The sequence below is a fragment of the Callorhinchus milii genome, unplaced genomic scaffold, assembly GCF_018977255.1.
Source record: "Callorhinchus milii isolate IMCB2004 unplaced genomic scaffold, IMCB_Cmil_1.0 Scaffold1, whole genome shotgun sequence".
NCBI lineage: Eukaryota > Metazoa > Chordata > Chondrichthyes > Chimaeriformes > Callorhinchidae > Callorhinchus > Callorhinchus milii.
Genome location: NW_024704742.1, coordinates 61,747,074 through 61,769,653, shown reverse-complemented (window position 1 = coordinate 61,769,653; position 22,580 = coordinate 61,747,074). Strand labels below are relative to the sequence as shown.

The following is a 22,580-nucleotide window of genomic DNA, read 5'->3' as shown; positions in this document are numbered from 1 at the left end:
GTGACATGAAATTAAAGAGTTAATCTAGACTAAATATAGGAGGAGGTCAAATAGGCTCCTGCTCTTGTGTAATAGACAATTCAGGGACAAGTCATGGCTTCCAATGATCCTGAGAGATATGGGATGGTTAGGGTGAGCTATCGATGTTGTCCTTTTTTTTCCATTGCTGCTCAAAACTATTATAAGATGACATTGAGAATCTTTGCTGCAATGGGTTTCAATTACAGCTTTCAGTGTGTGAATATTTCCATGGCTTACCCCACAGTAAACTGCTAACGGGTAATGCCGAAGTAAATAATACCGAATGGGCAGGCTAATGATGCTGAGCAGTTGACGGTAGGTGCATTACTGGAAGGGGAAAGTGATTTAGCCTAAGCCGTTTAGTCAGCCTGGCAGCCTCAGCTTAACTCACATTACAATTTGATCACAGCATTCCAGCAGCTGAATAGCTCTTAACACCTAATCCTAAAAGTGCCAGTGAGATTTCTGCCTCAGTTGGGTGATGCGATTTAAGTTCCCACACTGTGATATTGAAAAGGATATCAGTATTGTCAATCATATACTCAAACCTTCGGAGTAGCTTTTTGTTTTAACATTAACTCTAGCTCCTAACTCTTCCGACGCCTAAAATCAGGATCTGAAATGTTTTGATGGCTAGAAGTGTGTGTGTGTTTGTGTTTGGGGGGTGGGGATCTCTCCTAAATATTTCCTACAACAACAATTCGCATTTATGTAGCACCCTTTATATAGGATAACATCTTGGAGCAATGTACAGTGGCGGGGTTGGATGTCAAACAAGGGAGAAGGGAAAGGGGTCCATAGGTGCAACTGAAGAGAAAGATTTTAAGATGGATTTAAAGAATGACAGATAGGTGGCAAGGCAAAGAGATAGAGGCGGGAAGTTCAGAGGTTAGGGTGTAATAATTAAAAGCTCGGCCACCGATGGTGAGATTGTTTGACCTCCATTCAAAAGGACAATTTTAGCTACTAGAACATTTAAAAAATTTACGGGTGATCACCTTGTCATCATTGTTCCTCTCGTTACTTGTGTATTTTTTAAAAGAAAGTTTTAAAAAATATTTTCTACATATTCTAACTACTAAAATGTACCTTGCATTTTTGTAGGACCTCGTCATGTCCAAATATCTCAAAGTGCTTCCAGAGGAATTGTTATCCAGTCTGGGTTCTCTATTTTGTAGGCAGAGACAGTAGCTATTTGCACAATTAAGATCTCACAAACAGCCATGAGGTGAATTATCAACTAACTGGACATTGTTTGCCAGGATATTGGGACAAGTTCAATTCTCTTTTCGAACAGTGTCAATTGATATTTAACATACATTCTGACTTTGTCCTTATCTACCATCTGATAGATGGCAACTTTGACAACGCAGTGCTCCCGCGATAATGCTCCGAGAGTTAAGCCATCACCATTCGATTCTGTAAAACGTCAACCTTTCTCCCTCCTGTCCATTCTTACTGTGTCACAGTGGTTGGGTCTAAAGACACCCACAGTGCTCAATGGACATGTGGGTCCTAATACTAGTAAGCAGGATTCAAACTATAAAAAATGATCAGGGTAAAACTGGTAACTATTAACCATAATCCTTGCATTTGATATTTGATATAGTGCTTTTTTTAAAATGCATCAGTTTAAAACACAAATACCCAATACTTAAGCCCAAAAGACCATTGCAACACTGAGTGGGCTGTGTTTGGGCTGAACCTACAAATATACAGTCACTACACCTTTCCTGTGATAAACCTTGTAGCAAATGCAAGGATTATAATTATTAACCATTGTGATGTGATGGAGTTCAGGAATTGTGTGTGTGTGTGTGTTCTGTTAATTAACACCAGTTAACATATGTGATGTGTTGCAATTTTCATCCTACAATGCATTTCTGACTTTAAATGGATCACATTGACAAAACTGGCTTCTTTAGATGATAAATCACATTTACAGTAGAGCGTCAGAACCAATTAAAACAAAATGTCAACTCCATCTGGGTTGCGTTAATTCAATCTCAATAAAGTGGCCAGTACGGTCCTCCAGAGAGAGGTCTGCATTCCATTTCCTGCCATAGCAGCATACCCATCATTTCCCGGTTTAAGTGCTCCGAGACTCCGTCTGGTGTGAAGGGCATTATATAAATGCAAGTTGTTCTTGTTATAGGAAATCTCTCCATGTGTAGGTGGAATACATAGATATAACAGCAACAACTTTCATTTTAAAGCACGCCTCACACAGCATAGATTCTCAGAGCGCTTGACAGAGGGGAGCACGACACCAAGCCGGGGGTGAGATGACTGTAGGCACGGTCAAAGAGGAAGGTTTTCAGGCGAGTCCTGACAATGGGGAAGGAGAGAGCAATGCGGAGGAAGAGTATTCCAGAGTTTTGAGGTGTAATGGCTAAAAGTGAAGCATGGCTGGAGGAATGGAGGGCACAGTGGTCATGATGGAGCTCTCAGTCTAATTTGGATACTCATAAGCACTGTGATGGGTTTCTGCAGGTGTCAGACACTTGGCTAACCAAAGAAAACATATTTCAGTCTCCCAGTGTCATGTCACGAGGACATGCTTCACACAGGTTACTGTGAGCCTGAGCGAGCATGTGTGTGTGTGTGAAGGGAGGTGGGGGAGGCTGAGGAGTCGGGAAAGATGGCTCCAGAGGAATGTGCCCTATTTATTATGGTGGCTAAAAACGTGAGCGGGTTTTGAAGGCAGGGAGGTAGGGGACATTTAATTGTCATTCTAAAAAAATTTGAGCACCATAGTAACAGGAAAACCTGAGAACTTACTCTAGTACCCCGATGACATTGATCAGATTTTTGACTCTGTCCTTGAATTGATAAAAGTTGCCAAGATTTTCTTTGTGATTTATCGTATCAAGAATAGAAGTGTTGACAAAGGATGGGCACAGGGCGTTTATGCATATCCCATAGTTTCCAAGTCTTGAAGCTTCCTGAAAGAAAATAAAAAACATGTGATTAGCTTCTTGATGGAAATGATTCCTGTTTTTTTTATTTACGTATTTGTGCTTTGAGCCAAATAAATATTTTCCACCACATATTTTGTATAGCTTGGATCAAACAATTAGCTGAAAAGATTCTGTTACAGAGTCAGAAAGAAGTGCCAATGTGTTGCGATGTTGTAATTTGACACAAGAATCAAATGATGCAAATTGAAGCCAGAGTAGTCTGAACATGATTTCTCCCTTGGGGGTTTCATAATAGGCTGAAGCGCCTTCCCCATATTTATTCCATGTTATTAGATGTATCACATGTTTTACTGAGCAGTTTCACGGTTGCCTTACTTTAAACACATTCGCCAATAGCTGGCAAAGCTTTCACATTCAAGGTAGCAACAAATGCCAGCACAGCTGCTAATATAAACATAGGCCTTCTGCCAGGGTGTTCAATGCTTCACTGCTGGATGTTGTACCTTCTGTCATTTCCCTTTTTAAATTAATATTGTCCAAGGGTGCATTAAAACAGATAATACTTCAGTTTTCTTTTTTGGTCAGCCTAGTGTCTGACATATACGGAAACCCATCACCATGTTTAAACCATGGAGCCTTGTAACGTATTGCTTAGCTTGCTCGCCTCGCAAGCAAGTAGATCCAGGTTCGATTCCCGGGCTTGGTGAAACATTAGGTGATTTTCCTTACTCCACACGCCTCGGTTTACCTAGCATTAAATAGTAACCCGGTCAGTTGTTAGTCGATTGTCAGGTTGCTTTTTTGGGGGTAATAATCCCTTCATCAAAAAAATAAACAAATGATTTGGTCACTCAATCCAGCACTTTGAGACATCTCAAAGACGTGATAAGGCGCTTTAACAAATGCAAGGATTATTATTATGAAGGATCACAGCAAAGCATGTGAAGTTGTTTGAAACAACATAATAAGGCACTATATTGAATTATTATTATTTATGTATGCATGGCATGCNAAAAAAAAGACTTTTATTTCTCTAATGAAAACTAGTTTTGCGCTTTGAGATGTTGTCAAAACTCCTCATGTGAAAGGGGCGGTATCAAATGTAAAGAGTATTATTATTAAAGGAACAGCATCATAAGATAAATCTTCTGAGCAGAAAATATCGCAAGACCAGTGTAAATCATACGAGGAACATCAAAATTCACTGGTGAAATTGGTGGAACAATTCGCAATCCCACCCACACTAAAATGTTCGAGACCCTTCCTTCTCACCCCTTCCTTTGCACCTCATCCCCTCGCTATCCAATACATTTGCATGCAAACAGAAATACATTAACATCTTCAGCAGTGATACAAAGGCTATTTGGAAACTAAATGAATGACTGAGTAACAGAGAGCAGTATATCACCACGATTATAAAGAGTAGCGGATATGGATATTGGTTTCTGCATTTTCGACTTATTCATCTATCAAAGCTGCATTTTCTTCCTGCATCTCTGAAAGAGATTCTAAAATAGTTATTTTTTTCCTTCCTCTTTACTTTTGAGTTCTGTTTTGAATCCTTTTCAGTTCCCTTAATCCTGAACTCACGACCCCAGAATTTCCATTACCATCTTATGTATCAACAGTTTTATTAATGGCACTCACTCTTTTGGGCCAAACCTTATTATTTGACTTTAAGCTCCTGGTGCAGACCAAAATTACAGTGTAAAGCTCTGGTCAGGCCTCACCTGGACAACTGGGTATAGGTTTGCTTCCATGCCATTGGGCTACCCAATCCCTAGAGACCGTGCACAGAGGAACATCAAGGATGATCTCCAGTGTTAGTGGATTAATTATACGCAATGATTAGACAAGGTAGGGTTCTTCACTCTTGAAAAGACATGTCAAAACATATAAGGGCATATAAGATTTTAAAATTAAATTGAGAAAGTAAATTTTGAACAATATTTTTGGATGCACTGAGACAGCAGAACAAGAGGACACAGGTTTGGAATTGAAAAGGGCAATTTCAGAGCAGATATCAGAAAATATTTATTTAATAAGATTGCAATTAACAACTGGAGCAGGTTATAACAATATAATAATCTTTGCATTTAAAATTTGAACCTTTACAAATTGCTGGTTAGGCCTCAGCTGAAGTATTGTGTCCAATTCTGGGCACCACATTTTAGGAAGGATGTAAGGGCCTTGGAGAGGGTGCAGAGAAGATTTACAAGACTTATACCAAAGATGAGGGACTACAATTATGTGGGGAGACTAGAGAGGCTGGGATTATTCTTATTGGAGCATAGAAGGTAAAGGGGAGATTTAATAGAGGTGTTCAAAATTATGAGGGGTTTTGTTAGAGTATTAGAGGAAGAAACTGTTTTCACTGGCGGGTGGCTTGGTAACCAGAGGACACAGAATCCAAATAATTAGCAAAAGAACCAGAGGAGAGGCGAGGAGAATTTTTTTTACCCAGTGAGTTGTTACAGTTTGGAATGTATTGCCTGAAAGGGTGGTGGAAGCAGATTCGATAAGAGATTTCAAAAAAGAAACAAATTGCAGAGCTATGGGGGTAAGAGAGGGGGAGTGGGACTAGTTTGTGGCTGTTTCAAAGAGCCAGCACAGGCATGATGGGCCGAATCGTCTCCTGTGCTTTAAAATTCTATGATTCTATATAGCATCTTATCACGTTGTTGAGTTGTCTCAAAGTGCCTCACAGGATTTTACTGTGATTTGTAATGATTGTTGATTTGTAAGGGAATGTAGTAGCCAATTCACACACAGGAATGTCCTACAAACAGCCATGAAGTGTATGAAAAATTTTATTTTGGGGGATTGTTGGCCAGGAGCCCAGGAGAAACTCTCTTCTCATCTTCGATATTGCCACCACACTCTGATAAAAATTCATCATCATGTCCTTACTTTTGATTTAGTGGCTGTGCACATAAAATCCAGAATCCCGTTTACCCTTTTAACAGCCTTCACTAGCTGTAGGTTTGTGAGCTTCATTTTTACTGCTCTTCCAGAAAGTGATGAATGCAAATGTTCCAGATTCTTTCATGAGCACATTACAGAAATGTTAGCTTTGCATGGCAATATTTCAGTATTCAAATGTTTGAAACAACTGAATGGATGACTGCGCAACTGTGAAGTCACTCAAAGGAGCTGTACATTGTAATTAAAATCTCTAAAACCTCATCAAATTGACAGTGCAGATCCTGCCGGGGCAATCTCTTTGAGAATGTCAACTTGATGAATGTTAGCAGTCAAAAATGGAACAGTACAGTTCCCATTGCTTGTCACCAACATTGGTACATTTCGCTTCCACCCCGACCACCCTCCACCCCCGGCTCGTGTGATAATTATATAGTTAGATCTGGCCTTGAATTGCAAGCTAAAACCACTAAAATCATTATAATAATAATCTTTGCATTTTATACAGTGCCTACAATATCAAAATGCTTCACAGGGAATTGCTTTCCAGTCTAGTCTGTATTTGTAAGCAAACGTGACTTCTAATCTGTACACAGCAAGATCCCATAAACAGCCATGAGGTGAATGACCAATTTTATCTGGGGGACTGTTGGCCAGTACACAGAGAATCTCCATTCTTTTTTGGGACAGTGTCATGTTCTTTTTAATGTGTAGCCAAACAAGCAAACAGAACTATGGTTTGATGTCTCATTCAAAAGATAGTGCCTCCAACAATACAGAGCACACCCAGAACTGTACTGATAATGTCAACCTGCACTATATATATTTGTATCAAGGACACTGGCGATATTCAGTCTTAACTCTAATCTACAAAGGAAAAATTCTGGAACTATGAAATGTTTCAGACAGTAATTTCCTTGTTTTTGCTTATCAAATGACTACAATCTAAGTCTCTACCATGTTCTCTGACTCAGAGGGTGATGGAGTGTGAAGTAAGCAGGTAAGAGAGGTAGGGAGGTGCCAGGGCATGAAGGGAATTGTAGACACGTGTGAGGATCTTGAAATCGAGAGGTCCTGGAAGAGCCTGTGTCTAAAATTACTGTTAGAGGAGAGCTCCTGGGCATTAGAGCAATTTCATATTTGTAGCTGGCTGTTGGAGATCACTGTGAGATGAACATTGATTTGAATAATATTACAGAATCAACCGGTGTCAAGATTATCAAGTATTCAGCTCTCATTCATATACTTACAGCAAGTGATCTGGTGAAACCAACCACCCCATGTTTTGAAGCCGTGTACACTGGAGCATGTGCTGCTGGTAAGAAACCTGAATAAATTGAACAAAGCACATGATTAATTAACACTTATTTTGCAGTGTCATCAACTGTCATCCCATCCCCCCAAATTATCGTCAGCCTGCCTTGGTTGACAGCACTCTCGCCTTTGAGTCAGAAGGTTGTGGGTTCAAGTCCCACCTTGGTACTTTGAACCCATATAGTCTATTCTGACACTCCGATACTTTGATGGTGCATTGAATTGTCAGTAGTGTCATCCTTCAGAGAAGACAGTAAATTGATGACACAGTGAACTATTCAGGTGGACTTTAATGATCCTATGGAGCTATTTGAAAAGAGAAGGGAATTTCTCCCAGTATCCTGGCCAACAATCCTCAAATACAACAACAACAACAACACGATTACATTTGTATAACGCCTTTCACGTCGGGAGGACATCCCGACGTGACCAATAAAATTGGTCGCTCATTCCATGGCTGTTTGTGGGACTTTGCTGCAAATTGGCTTTGTAAAATACACAGTCACTACACTTTACAGTGATTCCCTGTGAAGTGCTTTGTGATATTTTGACCACATAGGGACTATACCAATAATAATACTTAGATGATAGTACCTTTCACATTGGGAAGATGTCACCTGTAATAATTCAGCACTACAATGGAGTGTCACTGTGCTCGAGGTGCTACGGTGGATTGAGGGATACCATACAAATACAAGTTGTTATTGTTACTGTTGTTGTTGAGTAGACAATATCAGTTCAAAGTGCCAACATGGCAACCCATTACCTTCTGACTCAGAATCAAGAGTGCTACCAACTGAGCCAAGCTGAGCCAGATCAACTACAAGGATTATTATATTATAAATCATTTTTCATTTTTAAATATTTGGACAGTTCAGCAGCCATACTGAAAATGTATGTATCCGCGTGGTGTGTATTAAGTACAAAACAAAAGACACTATGGACAGTTGTGGAAGCATTGTGCAGAACAGCATATTTACCTTTTGTGTGCTTAATTATTTGACGTTGAGATGGAGAGGTAGAGAGTGAGAGCTGAGAAATTTAAGTCCGCAGCAGAGCTGGACAGTCAGAATTGAGATAGCTTCTCCGTAGGTGACTCAGCATGTCACAGGAAGTCAAAAGTGAACCAATGTTCCCAATAAAACAAACAGTGTAGCAATGCAAGTACCAACAACACACAGGCTGTGACGTACATACATGAACTAAAAATCCTATGCAAATATTTTAACCTTTTATTGTACTGTACAGTTCAGAGGCAACACTTAGCATTTTGCAATTCAGGGAGAAGTCTGACTTGTACTAAGCTTTTGAACAATAAAGAGCCAATATTTTGCAATCTGAGTGGCAGTTTTGTCATCAGTCGGAAATTTTAACAAGGTAAAAGATTTTAACTGATAAGTTCTAGCCGTGTTGCTAATAGATAATCAGGAAAATAGTGGCGTCTTGTAGCTTAGTGGTTAGAGCACTTGTCTCACAAATGAGACGACATGTGTTTGATTCCCAGTAGGATGAAACAATGGGCAAGTTTCCTTACTCCACTCGTCTCTGTTTACCTAGCAGTAAATAGGAATCCTGTTGTTATTCGATTGGCGGATCGCTTTTCTGGAGGTAATAATCTTTTTAAAACATGGTCACTCAGTCCACGACTGTTTGTGGGACATTGCTGTGCGCAATAGGCTGTGGCATTTGGCCCACAAAATATACAGTCAATTCACTTTCCAGTATATTCTGTGAAGTGCTTTGAGATTTCGCAAAGACGGATAAGTTGCTACATCAAATGCAAGAATTATTTATTATTATTAGTTATAATTCATTTGCAGAACTTCCAATTTGATCCAATTCAACTGAGCATGTCCCTTTAATCCTGGATTTGATGTATAAAGGAACAGAATGTTCTTTGTAGAATACAGGAGTGTAGGAATAGGATTCGGAGTCCTGTGGCGCAATGGTTAGAGCACTCGCTTTGCAAGTGAGAGACCTGAGTTCAATTCCAGGCAGGGCGAAACCTTGGGCAAGTCTCCTTACTCCACACACCTAATAATAATCCCTCCAAAACCAAAAACAATAATAAATTGGTCATTTTCAATCTTCGACTGTTTGTGGGACATTGCTGTGCGCAATTGGCTGCCGCGATCGCCCACAAATATACAGTCAATTCACTTTACAGTGTGTTCTGTGAAGCGCTTTGGGACGTCCTCCCGACGTGAAAAGCGCTATATCAAATGCAAGGATTATTATTATTATTATTAAGGATTCTGCCTATCAATCCTCCTCTAGCACTTTAATGTGCAACATGCTTTATTGTTTCAGTTTCCTTGCATAATGTCAGCTGTTGGATGAATAGCTACTATCTTTGATTAGAAAATATTTAATTTTAAGTTTAATTTATTTTCTACATTTTATATTTGAATCCCTGGTGGGATGTGAGCAGAGAAGCTGGAAGGGGAATATGCTAGAGACATTTACACCTCTCATCTCTGAGTCAAAAGGTTGTGAATTGAAGCCCCACAACAGCACTTAGTCTAGACTGATGTCCAATACATCGCTGCAGTGTGTCATGTTGTTGGAGGTGCGTTCCTTCAGGTGAGAAATTAAACCAAGGTATGATATCAGTTTTTTTCTGAAAGATGATTCTCCAGGTCCATGAGAGAAACTTGTTCTCTTTTCAAGTTGCGTCATATGGGATCTGTTATTTCTGATGTGATATCTGATTTATTTCATCTGCCCTATCATCAATTCTAGAAAACACAAAGTCAAATAAAAAAAACTGGTATTGTCAGCAACATTTATAACATTTATGATCCTGACTGCTGTGTTTGGTGATGGAAGAGGGAGAACCAGAAAGACCAGGATAAGATTTGAATACATATGGGAATGTGTAGTAAAATCTCACCACAATTTGAATGAAGGTTTCAAATCACATGTAGAACAGTAGCAACAACAATGTTTTACAGTATTGTCAGCAATACCAGTCTCTCCCACACTCCCCAAAGACCATAAGTAGTGTTCTTCCTATCTCAGTCTATAATACTGTAAAACAGTATTCCCATATGTATTCAAATCTTATCCTGGTCTTTCTGGTTCTCCCTCTTCCATCACCAAACACAGCAGTCAGGATCATAAATGTTATAAAGTGGCAAAGAAAATAAAGGTGTGATTGGTATGCAGTTTCAGAACTCCAGTTCTAATACTTAAACCAAACCTTGTGTATCTTTCCAATGAAATCCAGTCCAGCCATTCCCTCACCTGGAATTTGTATACCAGCCTGGCTCAGGTGGTAAGACTCTTACCTCTGAGGCAGAAGGTTGTGGGTTTACTTCCCACATTGGAGTTTAACCGTGCAAAGTGTAAAGTAGTATACGTGTGGTTTTGATGGAATAATAGTAGTTGAGAGTGTGTTTTAAATGAGGAAGCATTAGGAGGGGCAGGTGAGAAGAGAGACTTGGATTTATATAGCGCCCTCCACGCTGGACGGCGTCTCAGAGCGCTTCACAGTAACGGATCTCAGGGCCGAGCCGGGGGAGGGAGAGGAAGGTGACCAAAGGCGCGGTCGAAAAGAAAGGTCTTCAGCTGAGACCTGAAAATAGGAAGAGAGGGAGCAAGGCGAAGGGAGTGAGGAAGGGAGTTCCAGAGCCTCGGGGCGTAGTGGCTGAAGGCATGGCCACCGATGGTGGAGCGGAGGATTCGGGGGACAAGGAGGAGGCCAGACCCAGTGAAGCAAAGGCAACGGGCACTGTTATGAGGAGAGAGGAGGAGAGAGGTAGGGGGGTGCAGAGAAGTTGAGGGATTTGAAGACAAGAGTGAGGACCTTGAAGTCGATCCTCTCTGGGACAGGCAGCCAGTACAGTCTGGCAAGGACTGGGGTAATCAGGGAGGAGTTTAGTGCGGGTAAGAATGCGGGCAACATATTGAGTTTTGGATGACCCGGATTTTATGGATGGTAGTGGAGGGGAGGCTGGTGAGGATAATCCAGCCGAGAGGTGACAAAGGCATGGACCAGGGCTTCAGCGGCTTTTGGAGTGAGATATTGGCAGAGATGGGCGATGCGTCGGAGGTGGAAGAAAGCGGTGCTGGTGAGGGACCGGATGTGGAAGAGGAAGGATAATTGGGGGTCGAACCTGATCCCTAGGTTGCGTACAGGTTTGAAGAGTTTTAGGGGTAGGTCGGGTAGGTGGAGGAGGTGAAAACCATGTGATTTTAGATGTTGACGAGAGCCAAAGAGTATGGCTTCCGTCTTATCAACATTTAGCTGAAGGAAATTCGCGCTCATCCAGCTTCTGATGTCTGACAGGCAGGCTGACCGAACATCAGGGGACTGGGGGTCGCAAAGTGAGGTTCAAGTTCATGGACAATGAAATATTTAATTTACAAGTTCAGAAAGCAAATGGGACGCTGGGATTTATTAAAAGAGATCTGGAAAATAAAAGTAAGGAGGTGCTTCTCCAGTTATGTATAGCACTGGCCAGACTTCATCTGGAGTACTATGCTCAGTTATGGGCAGCTGATCTTAGGAAGGAAATACTCGCCATGTAGGTGAACGGCGATGGTTCTATTCCTGCTTTCTGCATCTGCGATGGGCATGCAGGTAAAAAGGACTTGAGTGGCCAAATTCCAGATGAGCAGCAGATTTCTCCCAGTGTCATAACCAACAATCGCCCAGGTGAAATTGGTTGCTCACTTCATGGCTGTTAGTAGAACATCGCTGTCCGTAAATTGGCTGTTATGTTCACCTACAAATACAGAGTCACAAAACTTCACAGTAAAATTCTGTGAAGCGTTTTGGGACACCTGACAATGTGATAAGATGAGATAATAAATGTAAGGGTAGCTATTATTATGATTATTATTATTGTGGATGGTGGAGCTGTCTTGGGACTTCTAGAGCTGGAAAATTGCTGACTTGGAAAATAAAGCAGTAGGAGTAATTCTATATATCTGTAGTAAGTTAGTTATATTCCTATCAGGAGTACATGTACAACTGCAGGTAAGCTTGCTCTCAGCTCCCAGAGAAGGCAACACCTAAAGGAATAACAGATTGTTGTTAATTCACAAACCTCCCTGAGGTATAGTCAGCTTTTGGCATATGATTAAATTTATTTCAGCAATCCGCCCTCAATTTCTACAGCATACTTTGTTTTGATCTGTTATATATGAGCTCAATATAATCTGCAATTAAATCAGCCATGACAGTTAATTCAATAGAGTGATGGGTATTAATAGGCTCCTGCCCTAGGTTTTCCCTTGTTTTACTGTGGATTTTAAAATAATAATAATGTGGGGAAGTAATATTGGAAATAATAATAATGTGGAGAAGTAACGTTGGAAATAATAATAATAATGTGGAGTCTTGTAGCGTAGTGATTAGCATGCTTGCCTCATAAGCGAGAGGAGCTGGGTTTGATTCCCGGGCAGGGTGAAACCTTAGTCAAGTTTCCTTACTCCACACGCCTCTGTTTACCTAGCAATAAGGAACCTAATTGTTAGTCAAATGGCGGTAATAATCCTTAAAAAAATTGGTCGCCCAATCCACAACTAGTTGTGGGACACCGCTCTGCTGCTGTGTTTCGCCCACAAAATACACAGTCACTCCACTTTACAATATATTCTGTGAAGCGCTTTGAGACATCTCAACAACATGATAAGGTACTATATCAAATAGAAGGATTATTATTATAATAATAAGGATCTTTATATTTGGTAATGGTGCTTTTCACGTCAGGAGGATGTCCCAAAGTGCTTCGCAGGATAACTACAAAGATGGAGTGACAATGTGTTTTATGAGTTAATGTGGCAGCAGCAGTGTCCCATAAATAGCCATGAAGTGAATTACTTTATTTTGAATGAATTGTTGGTCAGGAAACCTGGAGAAACTCTCTTCTCTTTTTGAATAATGCCCTAAGCAAATGTACAGCAAAGAGGCTGGCATAGCATAATAGCGCACATACTCATATAACCAGCATACAAATTAATATCCTTGCATTTGAAATATATCTGATCATCATGAAAACTTCTCAAAGCGCTTCACAGCATTTGTTGTAGAACGTAATGACTGCATTTTGTATGTGAACATTAAGTATATATACAGTATACATGCAGATACATAGCAATAATAATAAAACTAATCCTTCCATTTGATTTAGTATTTTGTCTTAAAATTTAAGATTGGGCAGAATTGTGAAGAATTCATAACTTCAGTCTTAATTTGAATGCTAGTTCTTTTCAAAAACAACAGAAACTGGATTCCCAACCGAGACCGATTTCTTCCGGTTCAGGTGGACATGAAGTTCCCATGGCACTATTTGAGAAGAGAAGGGGTTTCTCCCCTCCAAGTCAGAAGGTTGTACCAGTGCATATTGGATGAGATGAATGGCCCATTTCCATTCCGTATCACTCAATGTTGTGGGTTTGAGTTCTAGGTTTGAACCTTGAGCTGGGCCAACAATCCAATACAGTGCTATGGCTGCACTGCATTGATGGAGGTGCTAGCCTTCAGATGAGGCAACAGTTAGGACTCCAGGAGAAACTCCCATAACTTTTTAAATAGTACCATGGGATCTTTTATGTCCACCAGGCAGATAGGACTTTGATTTACCATTTAATCTGAAGGGCAGGAATTCTAGCACCAGATGAAATCAGTGACATGGTAAGAGCAAGTTAGTGCCAGCCATCTTATTGCACTAATCCTTTGTATGAAGGTATTGCGTTCCGAGACGCAAAGGGTGCTATATAAATGCAAGTTGTTGTTATTGTCCTGCAAGACCTCTGACATCATGCTATTAGCATCTTAGGGTCTTCATGAAGCAAATAGGACTTTATATAGAACCCCCCGTGCAGTCCCAACTGCCTTTCAATTGAACTGCTGAGAGTTGATATGTTTGAAGAGAAAATTTGCTCAAGTATAACAAAGAATGTCTATGCACTGCATATTCAAGGTGTTTTCTTCACAGATGGATAAAATGATGGAACTAACACATAAAATGCGCACATAAAATAAAGAATGTATTTACCGGACATCTTCTACTGCAATCTTACATTGTAAGATCAGCATTGCAACCTGCCTGGAATACGTAGTAGAAAATGTTGCTGACAGTTTAACAGTTCAATCACTCAACATACAGATTTATAGCATTTGTAACCATGCATACTGCAGTATCCGTCACCTTATGCTGGATTTTTTTGATCTATTTTTCCAGTTAGTCGTGTGATGAATGCAAATATTCAAAAAATGCGCTGCCAACATCATTATCAAAAGGAAACTAAAAAATGTACTGGCTGCATCTGAAATCAGTTTTCACACAAAATAAAGGGAAATAACTTGGATTTGATTATCATGCCTTATCAAGTTGAAACATTTCAAGTGCTTCACAGGTACTCAGTCTCAAGTGTAGAAGTGTTGTACAATTTTTGTAGGCAAACACGGTAGCTTACTTACACCAGCAAGGCTCAACAAGCAGCTATGATGTGAATTAACTATTTTTTCTTTGGGACTTTTGGACAGGATACGGGAAGAAATTCCCTTCTCTTTGATTTGAATCGTGCCTTGGCATATTTAATGTCCACCTGAAGAGGCAGACCTGGATCTCAGTTTAACATTTTATCTGAAGGATGGTACCGCTGACCATGCAGCACTCCACCAGAATTGTATTGGAGTGTCATTATCGACCTCGAGTTTAAAATCCTAACATGGGCATAAACCCACAAGCTTCTGATTCAGTGGCAAGTTTACCAATAAAGGGTAACTAATACATTGTAGTGTGCAACAGAGCAGTAATACACTCTGATAGATTCCAAAACCATGCTAGCAAAATCTGAGCAGTTTGTTAAATTAATTTCAACCCAATTATTATTGTTGACTGCTGTGACAATACCAATTTAAATTTATAAAGTACCTTTCACTTCTGGAGGATGTTCAAGTCACTGAACAAACCAGGATTTGTACGTCAGCTGGAATGGGGGCGAGGGGTGGGGGAAAGATGGCCAAAAGTGCAGTCAAAGAGGAAGGTCTTAAGGTGCACAATGAAGGAGGTGAGGGAAGGTGTAGTACTAAAGGGATTTGGGGGTAGAGTTCCAGGGACAGCAGGACTGAAAACCTATCCGCCGATGGTGGGGTGAGTGAAGCAGGCCAATGTCTGCTGAGCAGAGAGTGCGGCCAGATTGGTAGCGTGGAGCAAGACTACTGAGAGATTTAAAGGTTAATTATTCATTTAAGTTATTCATTAAAGTATATAAACAAAATTCTGTTTCTTCATTTTCAAAAAAAGGAAGTGAATTTTAATTAGACAGTGCAATGCTTTGTACCTTATAGTACAGGACACTGCTAGAAATTAATTTTAGAGTTAAATATACTTTCCTGTCTATCAACAACAATTGATAGAATTGATAGAACTCTGCCACTACCTCACCCCTCAGGCCGCTGAAACTCATGTTCGTGCCTTCATTACCTCCAGGCTCGACTATGCAAATACCCTGCTTGTCGGCCTTCCCAACTCCTCCCTCGACAGGCTGCAGATATTCCAGAACTTCTCGCCTGACTCCATTGGCTCCCTATCCTTCAGAGGATCGAGTTCAAGATCCTGGTCCTCACATACAGAGCCCTCCATGTCCTCGCCCCACTCTACCTCTGCGACCTCCTAACCTCCTACCAACCTGCCGATCCCCCTGCTCAGCCGGCTCTGGCCTGCTCCACATTCCCCGACCCACCCACCTTCATGGCCTTCAGCCACTCTGCCCCCAACCTCTGGAATTCCATCCCCCAGTCACTCTGCCTCGCCCCCTCCTCCTGCAACATCAATGCTGTTTTTGTTATATTGAGTCCAATGTCCTGGCTTCAAAGTACTCTTTCTGGAAACCTAATACACTCTAATTAATCTCTGGGTAAAGAAATATTTCCAGGTATCTGTCCTGAAATTAAGCTCTCTGAGATGCTATCTTGTATGGAGGTTGCTCTATAATTGCAAGTTATTGTTGTTAGTGTTGAGATTGCTCTTTGCAACCTTACAACTATGCCCTCTTGTGCTGCAGCCTTAGTGCATCCAAAATATTGTTTTGGGTTTATTTTCTCAATCCTATTTAAACCCTATATACTTCTGTAATTTCCCCTCTAAGACATCTATTTTCAAGACTGAAGAGCTCCAATTTATCTAAAACTCCTCTAACACTGAGGATTAGATATTTCCATTGACAATTCCATTTTATCAATGTGTTGATAGTGCCTCTTGTATTCTATCACTGGTGCACATCCCGATCTGTGCTGAGTTTCCTCGTCTCATTCAGGGTTACATGGGAAACCTAAATTTGCCTTCCCACAGTTAGGGAAGGGAAAACCAGCTCTTGCTCCTGGTCCCTCTATTGAACCCTCTACTGGTTGTGATTGTCTGTGGCAGCTGGGTGGTCAAGCTCGGCAATGATGACCTCTACAGTAGAGTGGCTGGCTGACGTTCACTGCAAAGGCTGACACATGAACAGTGGTCACTTGGGTGGGATGCTGGAGGGCAACCAGCGAACAGAAAATCACAGCCTAGTAAGAGGTGGCCAGACCAGGAGCAGAGAGGCATATACCATTGGGGAGAAGATTAGAACAAAAATAATTGGACAAAAAGGAGTTTAATTCTTATCTTTCAATACCTGTAAATTGCACAAAAAGCAACAACTTGGATTTATATAGCGCCATCCATGTAGGACGGCGTCTCAGAGCACTTCACAGTAACGGATCCTTTCACAAACTACCCTGGGGAAGGAGGATATCTACCCCCCTGTAAATATATTGACCACTTTGACATTATTTGTGAGAAGTTTTATTTTGACCTTACTTGACATAGAAGCCACATTCACAATGTTTCCACCTTGTCCACCATGGTCATGCCTCATGTGCTGTACTGCCAGATAACTTGCTTGTATCAAAGCCACCTATATACAAACACAAAGATCATATGAAAAGACTGCACAGTGTGTAAAACAATACTTCAACTTACACATTAATCCCCCAAATCAAATAGGTCATTCACTTCATGACTGTTTGTGAGAGGTTGTTCTATAATAATAATCCTTGCATTTGATATAGTGCCTTATCACATATTTGAGACGTCTCAAAGCGTTTCACAGAATATACAATAAAATGAATTGACTGTATATTTTGTGGGTGAAACGTGGCATTCAATGGCATACAGCAGTGCCCAACAAACAATCATGGATTGAGTGACAAAATTCTTCTTAATTTTTTTAAGGAATTCTTACCCCCGGAAAAGCAATCCACCAATTGACTAACAAACGGGTTCCTACTTACTGCTAGTCATGTAGAGTAAAGAAACTAGCCCAATGTTTTGTCCTGCCGGGAATCAAACCCAGGGCTATCACTTGCAAAATATTTATTAATGAACCATGCACATCATGGATGTCTGTGAGGCCTTGTCTACTATCATAGTCATTATACTGACAAATGATTATCAGTGTTTGAGACATGCTTTGAGACATTTTGATGTCAATAGAAATGAAAGTTCTCTTTTTAATTCTAGTTCTGAGACTGGCTCAGAGGAGATATTATAAAGAGAGATAAAACCTGTGAAATGTTCCTTTCAAGGTGATGGAAGATAACCCTGAGGGAGAATTGCAGCAGGGATGACAATATGAAAGTGCAGGACAGAGAAGAATGTTTTTTAAAACAATTATTATTAACACAATTTATTAAAAAAAGATGAGGGTAATTTTGCGAACTAAACATCACCAAAACTAAGGAAACTTCATTGCTCTGTACTTACCAGATTGACAGCAATTGTCTTTTCCCACATGTTTTCATTGTTGATCCCAGCATTGTTGCACAATATATCGATTCTTCCAAACTCCTGCACTACTTTATTGAAGGTGTCTAGAAAAGAAAAAACATTGTGTTTTCATTTACTCATAAATAAAACTTCATTTTGTATTGCATTCAATTCTGTGAAATTATGGTTTCCTCTGGAGAGAGACCACACATTCCATTCCAGACACAGGGAAATTTCCTTGAAAATTGGCAGACTGAAAAAAATGGTTTCTTGCACACCCACAGCTACAATTTTACAGCTGTTGATCTCTGCTCCCAGACGGAATATTCCTGTAGTGTATTGGTTGGAGCACTCGCCTCCCAAGCGAGAGAACCCGGGTTCGATTCCCAGGCAGGGCAAATCTTAGGCAAGTTTCCTTATTCCACGTCACTGTTTTCTTAGCAGTAAGTTGGAACCCAGTTGTTAGTCAAGTAGCGTTTTGCTTTCTAGGGGTAATAATCCCATTTTTTTTTGATAATTTAATAATAATAATTAAAAAAGTCACTTAGTCCACGATTGCTTGTGGGACACTGCTTGTATGCAATTGGCTGCCGTATTTCTCCCACAAAATATGCAGTCAATTCACCTTGGAGTGTACTCTGTGAAGCGCTTTGAGACGTCTTGAAGAATGATAAGGCGCTATAGCAAATGCAAGGATTATTATTATTATATTCACTTCTTCTCCATTGAAATGCCATGAAAAACTCACTCACCATAAACCTCAACTTATTCAAACCTCCACTGCCTGCATTTTCACTCACACCGAACTCTGCATGTCCATCACTCCAATCTTTGCCAGGCTCCACTGGCACTAAATGGAATAACTTCAAGATCACTACATTTTTCTGTAATTCCTGTGAAGTGCTTTGAGCCACCTCAATGATATGATAAAGCAAGATATGAAATGCAAGGATTATTATATTATTAAAGGTTCAAATCAAAATTCTATATTATCCATATCTGAGGAGATTCATCTGTCATTTACACACTGCTAGAAACAATGTGTGAAGCAGACTTCCCTCTCCTACTCTCTCTCTGTTCCACTCTTTAGTGACTTTACTAACTACAGTTTTAATGCTAATTTGGTCTTTGTTCCCCTGAAATATCTCTCTTGATCCCCTGAAATATCTCAGTCAAAGGTAAAGACCCTCAACTGGAAGCGGGCTAATTTCAGTGAGCTAAAAAGGGACCTGGCCAAGATAGATTGGAAAGAAAGATTGGCAGGTAAGACAGCAAATGAACAATGGGAAGCCTTCAAGGAGGAGATAGTTTGGGGACAGAGCAAATACATTCCCATAAAGGGGAAAGATAGGACAGTCAAACCTCCCTGGATGACTAAGGAAATTGGGATTAAAATAAAACAGAAAAAGAAGGCTTATGACAAATGTCAGGTCCAAAACACGCAGGATAATCAAACAGAATATAGGAAGTACAGAGGAGAAGTGAAAAGGGAAATAAGGACAAAAAGATTGTACGAGAAAAGATGAGCAGGAAACATAAAAGAGAACCCTAAGGTATTTTATAAGCATATCAAGAGTAAAAGGTTAGTCAAAGGTAGAGTGGGTCCAATTAGGGACCCAAGTGGAAATCTTCTTGTTGAGGCAGAGGCCATGGCTGATGTACTAAATAAGTACTTTGCAACTGTCTTCACAAAAGAAGACGATGCAACCAATGCCACAATATCGCAGGCGTGTGAACAGAAATTGGATATAAAAATCAACGGAGAGGGGGTACTAAAAAGGCTGTTGGTGCTCAACATAGATATGTCACCTGGTCCAGATGGGATGCATCCCAGGTTACTGAGGGAAGCAAGGGTGGAATTAGCGGAGGCTCTGGCCACAATCTTTCAATCCTCTTTGGACACTGGAGTGGTGGCAGAGGACTGGAAGGTTGCAAATGTTACTCCCCTGTACAAAAAGGGGCAGAAGGATAAGCCTGAGAACTACAGGCCAATCAGCCTAAATCAGTAGTAGGGAAACTTCTGGAGACTATAATCCAGGATAATATAAATTCTCACTTAGAAAAATATGGTTTAATAAAGGACAATCAACACAGGCAGATCATGTCTGACAAACCTAATAGAATGTTTTGATGAAGTGACTGAGAAGGTGGATGAAGGTAGTGCAGTAGATGTAGTTTATTTAGATTTTAAAAAGGCATTTGCCAAAGTAACACATAAGAGACTTACAAACAAAATAGAAGCCCATGATATTAAAGGGACTGTGGCAACATGGATCCAGAACTGGCTAGGAGACAGAAAGCAAAGAGTGGTAGTAAACGGTTGCTTTTCTGACTGGAGGGAGGTGTGTAGTGGTGGTATCCCTCAGAGGTCGGTATTGGGACCACTTCTCTTTCTGATCTATATTAATGATCTACACCTGGATATAGGGAGCACAATTTCCAAATTTGCAGATGATACTAAGCTACAGGAAAAGTAGATAATGGTGAGGAGGATAGCACCAGACTCCAAGAGGACTTAGATAGATTGGTAAAATGGGCAGAAACGTGGCAGATGAGGTTTAATGTGGAGAAATGTGAAGTGTTGTATTTTGGTAGGAAGAATGAGGAGAGACAGTATAAGCTAGATGGTACAATCCTACAGGGGGCAAATGAACAGAGAGACCTGGGGGTTTCACATAAGCAAATCTCTGAAGGCGGCAGGACAGGTAGATAAAGCTGTTAAAAAAGCATACGGGTTACTAGGTTTTGTAAATAGGGGCATAGAATTCAAAAGTCAGGAGGTTATGTTGAATATTTATAAAATGCTGGTTAGGCCTCAGTTGGAGTATTGCGTTCAGTTCTGGGCACTGCACTTTAGGAAAGATGTTAGGGCATTGGAAAGGATGCAAAGGAGGTTTACCAGGAAGGTACCAGGAATGAAGGACCTTAGTTATGACGAGAGGTTAGCGAAACTAGGATTATTCTCCCTGGAGCAGAGAAGATTAAGAGGGGATTTAATAGAAGTTTTCAAGATCATGAGAGGATTTGATAGGTTGAACCGGATAAAACTGGCATGTTGGTCAGTAACCCGAGGACATCAATTTAAGTTAGTTGTTAAAAGAAACAGAGGGGAGGTTAGAAATTTTCACCCAGCGAATTGTTTGGATCTGGAATGCATTACCTGAAAAGGTAGTGGAAGCCGATTCAATAACAACTTTTAAGAGAGAAGTAGATGGGTATTTGGGGAGGACAAGATTGCAGGGCTATGGAGAGAAAGTGGACCAGTGGGATTGAGTAAGATTGCTCTTTTCAGAGTTGGCACAGACATGATGGGCCGAATGGCCTCTTTCTGTGCTGTATGATTTTATGATTCTATGATTCAAGAGACATAATTGTGAGTCACCTAACTACCATTTCCCAATGTGACTTGTCTGTTTCAGCCTTGGCAGTATACTGACTTATGGACTTTGGCCTTTTATCTAGGTTTTCCAATAAAAAAAAAGGAGAAAATGTTGATATTATGGATCATTAAACATTAGGCTTGTATAATGTGAATGACTTCAAAGGGTTATTGCGCGGAGCAAATGATTAATGGTCCATGGTCAGAATAGTTAAAAGCAACTGACGCAGTAGTATTTCAGAACTTTGTGTTACAACTAACAATTTCAACTCTAACAACTGGATACAATTCAGCAAAGTTACAATGCTCTGTAAGCCTTCACATTGCTGTGAAACTGCTTATACATTAACAGAGGAGGCAGCTGTGCCCGCTAGCAGTGATAACATTATGAGTTATATAAAATGATATGGAATGGAAATAGGTTCTATGGTCCAACTAGTCTGTGCTGGGAGTTTTGAAGTGCTGCAATTTTAACGTGGAGGGTGGCTTCAAAGTCTATTGTGCTGATACCTAAGCACTCGACACAGTGCCAATTTACCCTGCTCATACAATACTGCAAACTTGCATGGATCAAGATTTGATCCAGCGAGTTCCTGTTGTGTAAGAGGCTTTTGGACTTTTGGGGCTGCTGATATATGTAAACTATACTGGCCTCAGGAATAATTCACACACTGCAAAAAATTAGGTGTACATTCAGTATAAACTAATTTGCATTTGAGAACAGCTGATTGAGCTCATTGGAAGTAAAACTGCAGAAATAAATTAAAACTTAAGACTGTGGGGCCTTGAAAATCAGAAATTAATATGACAAATGCTGGAAATGCAAAGCAGGCACCTCAACTTTTGAGCACAATAGGCTAGAGCTTTAATCAGGGTGTTAAACAGCAACTGAGTTAGCTCCCTTAACTGCACTGAATAATTTTATGAGTTAAACACATTTATCACATGTCTATTCAGGACGGATCTGAACCATATGCTGTGTTTGAGTAACATCTTGGCCCATGCTATTTAATTATTTTTATTTTTTCTCCCTCAGGCTTTATCTAGGTTGGGTAGCCCAAACCTTACTGAAGGGAAATGTTTTGGCCAGGGAGAGGACAGGGAGTTTCAGCCAAGGAAAATGAACCTTTGGATGGCAAATTGAAGGCAAAATATTAACATAGAGCCTGATGTAAAGCCTAATTTTTACAGAATAGAATTGCTTCACAGCTTCCACTTGATAAACACATACCTTAAACAAGGAATAGAACACCTTTAGGAATTTTG

The 22,580-nt window shown here is 40.4% G+C and overlaps 1 protein-coding gene across 1 annotated transcript in view; it reads right to left on the bottom strand.

Moving 5' to 3' along the window:
• The window catches only part of LOC103180223 (15-hydroxyprostaglandin dehydrogenase [NAD(+)]-like), a 37,131-nt gene that overhangs the window by 2,385 nt on the left and 12,166 nt on the right, over positions 1–22,580 (bottom strand). The window contains 4 exon segments of the mRNA NM_001292800.1: positions 2,803–2,966; positions 7,115–7,191; positions 16,988–17,084; positions 17,933–18,039. Of these exon segments, the coding sequence (NP_001279729.1) occupies positions 2,803–2,966; positions 7,115–7,191; positions 16,988–17,084; positions 17,933–18,039 (445 nt within the window).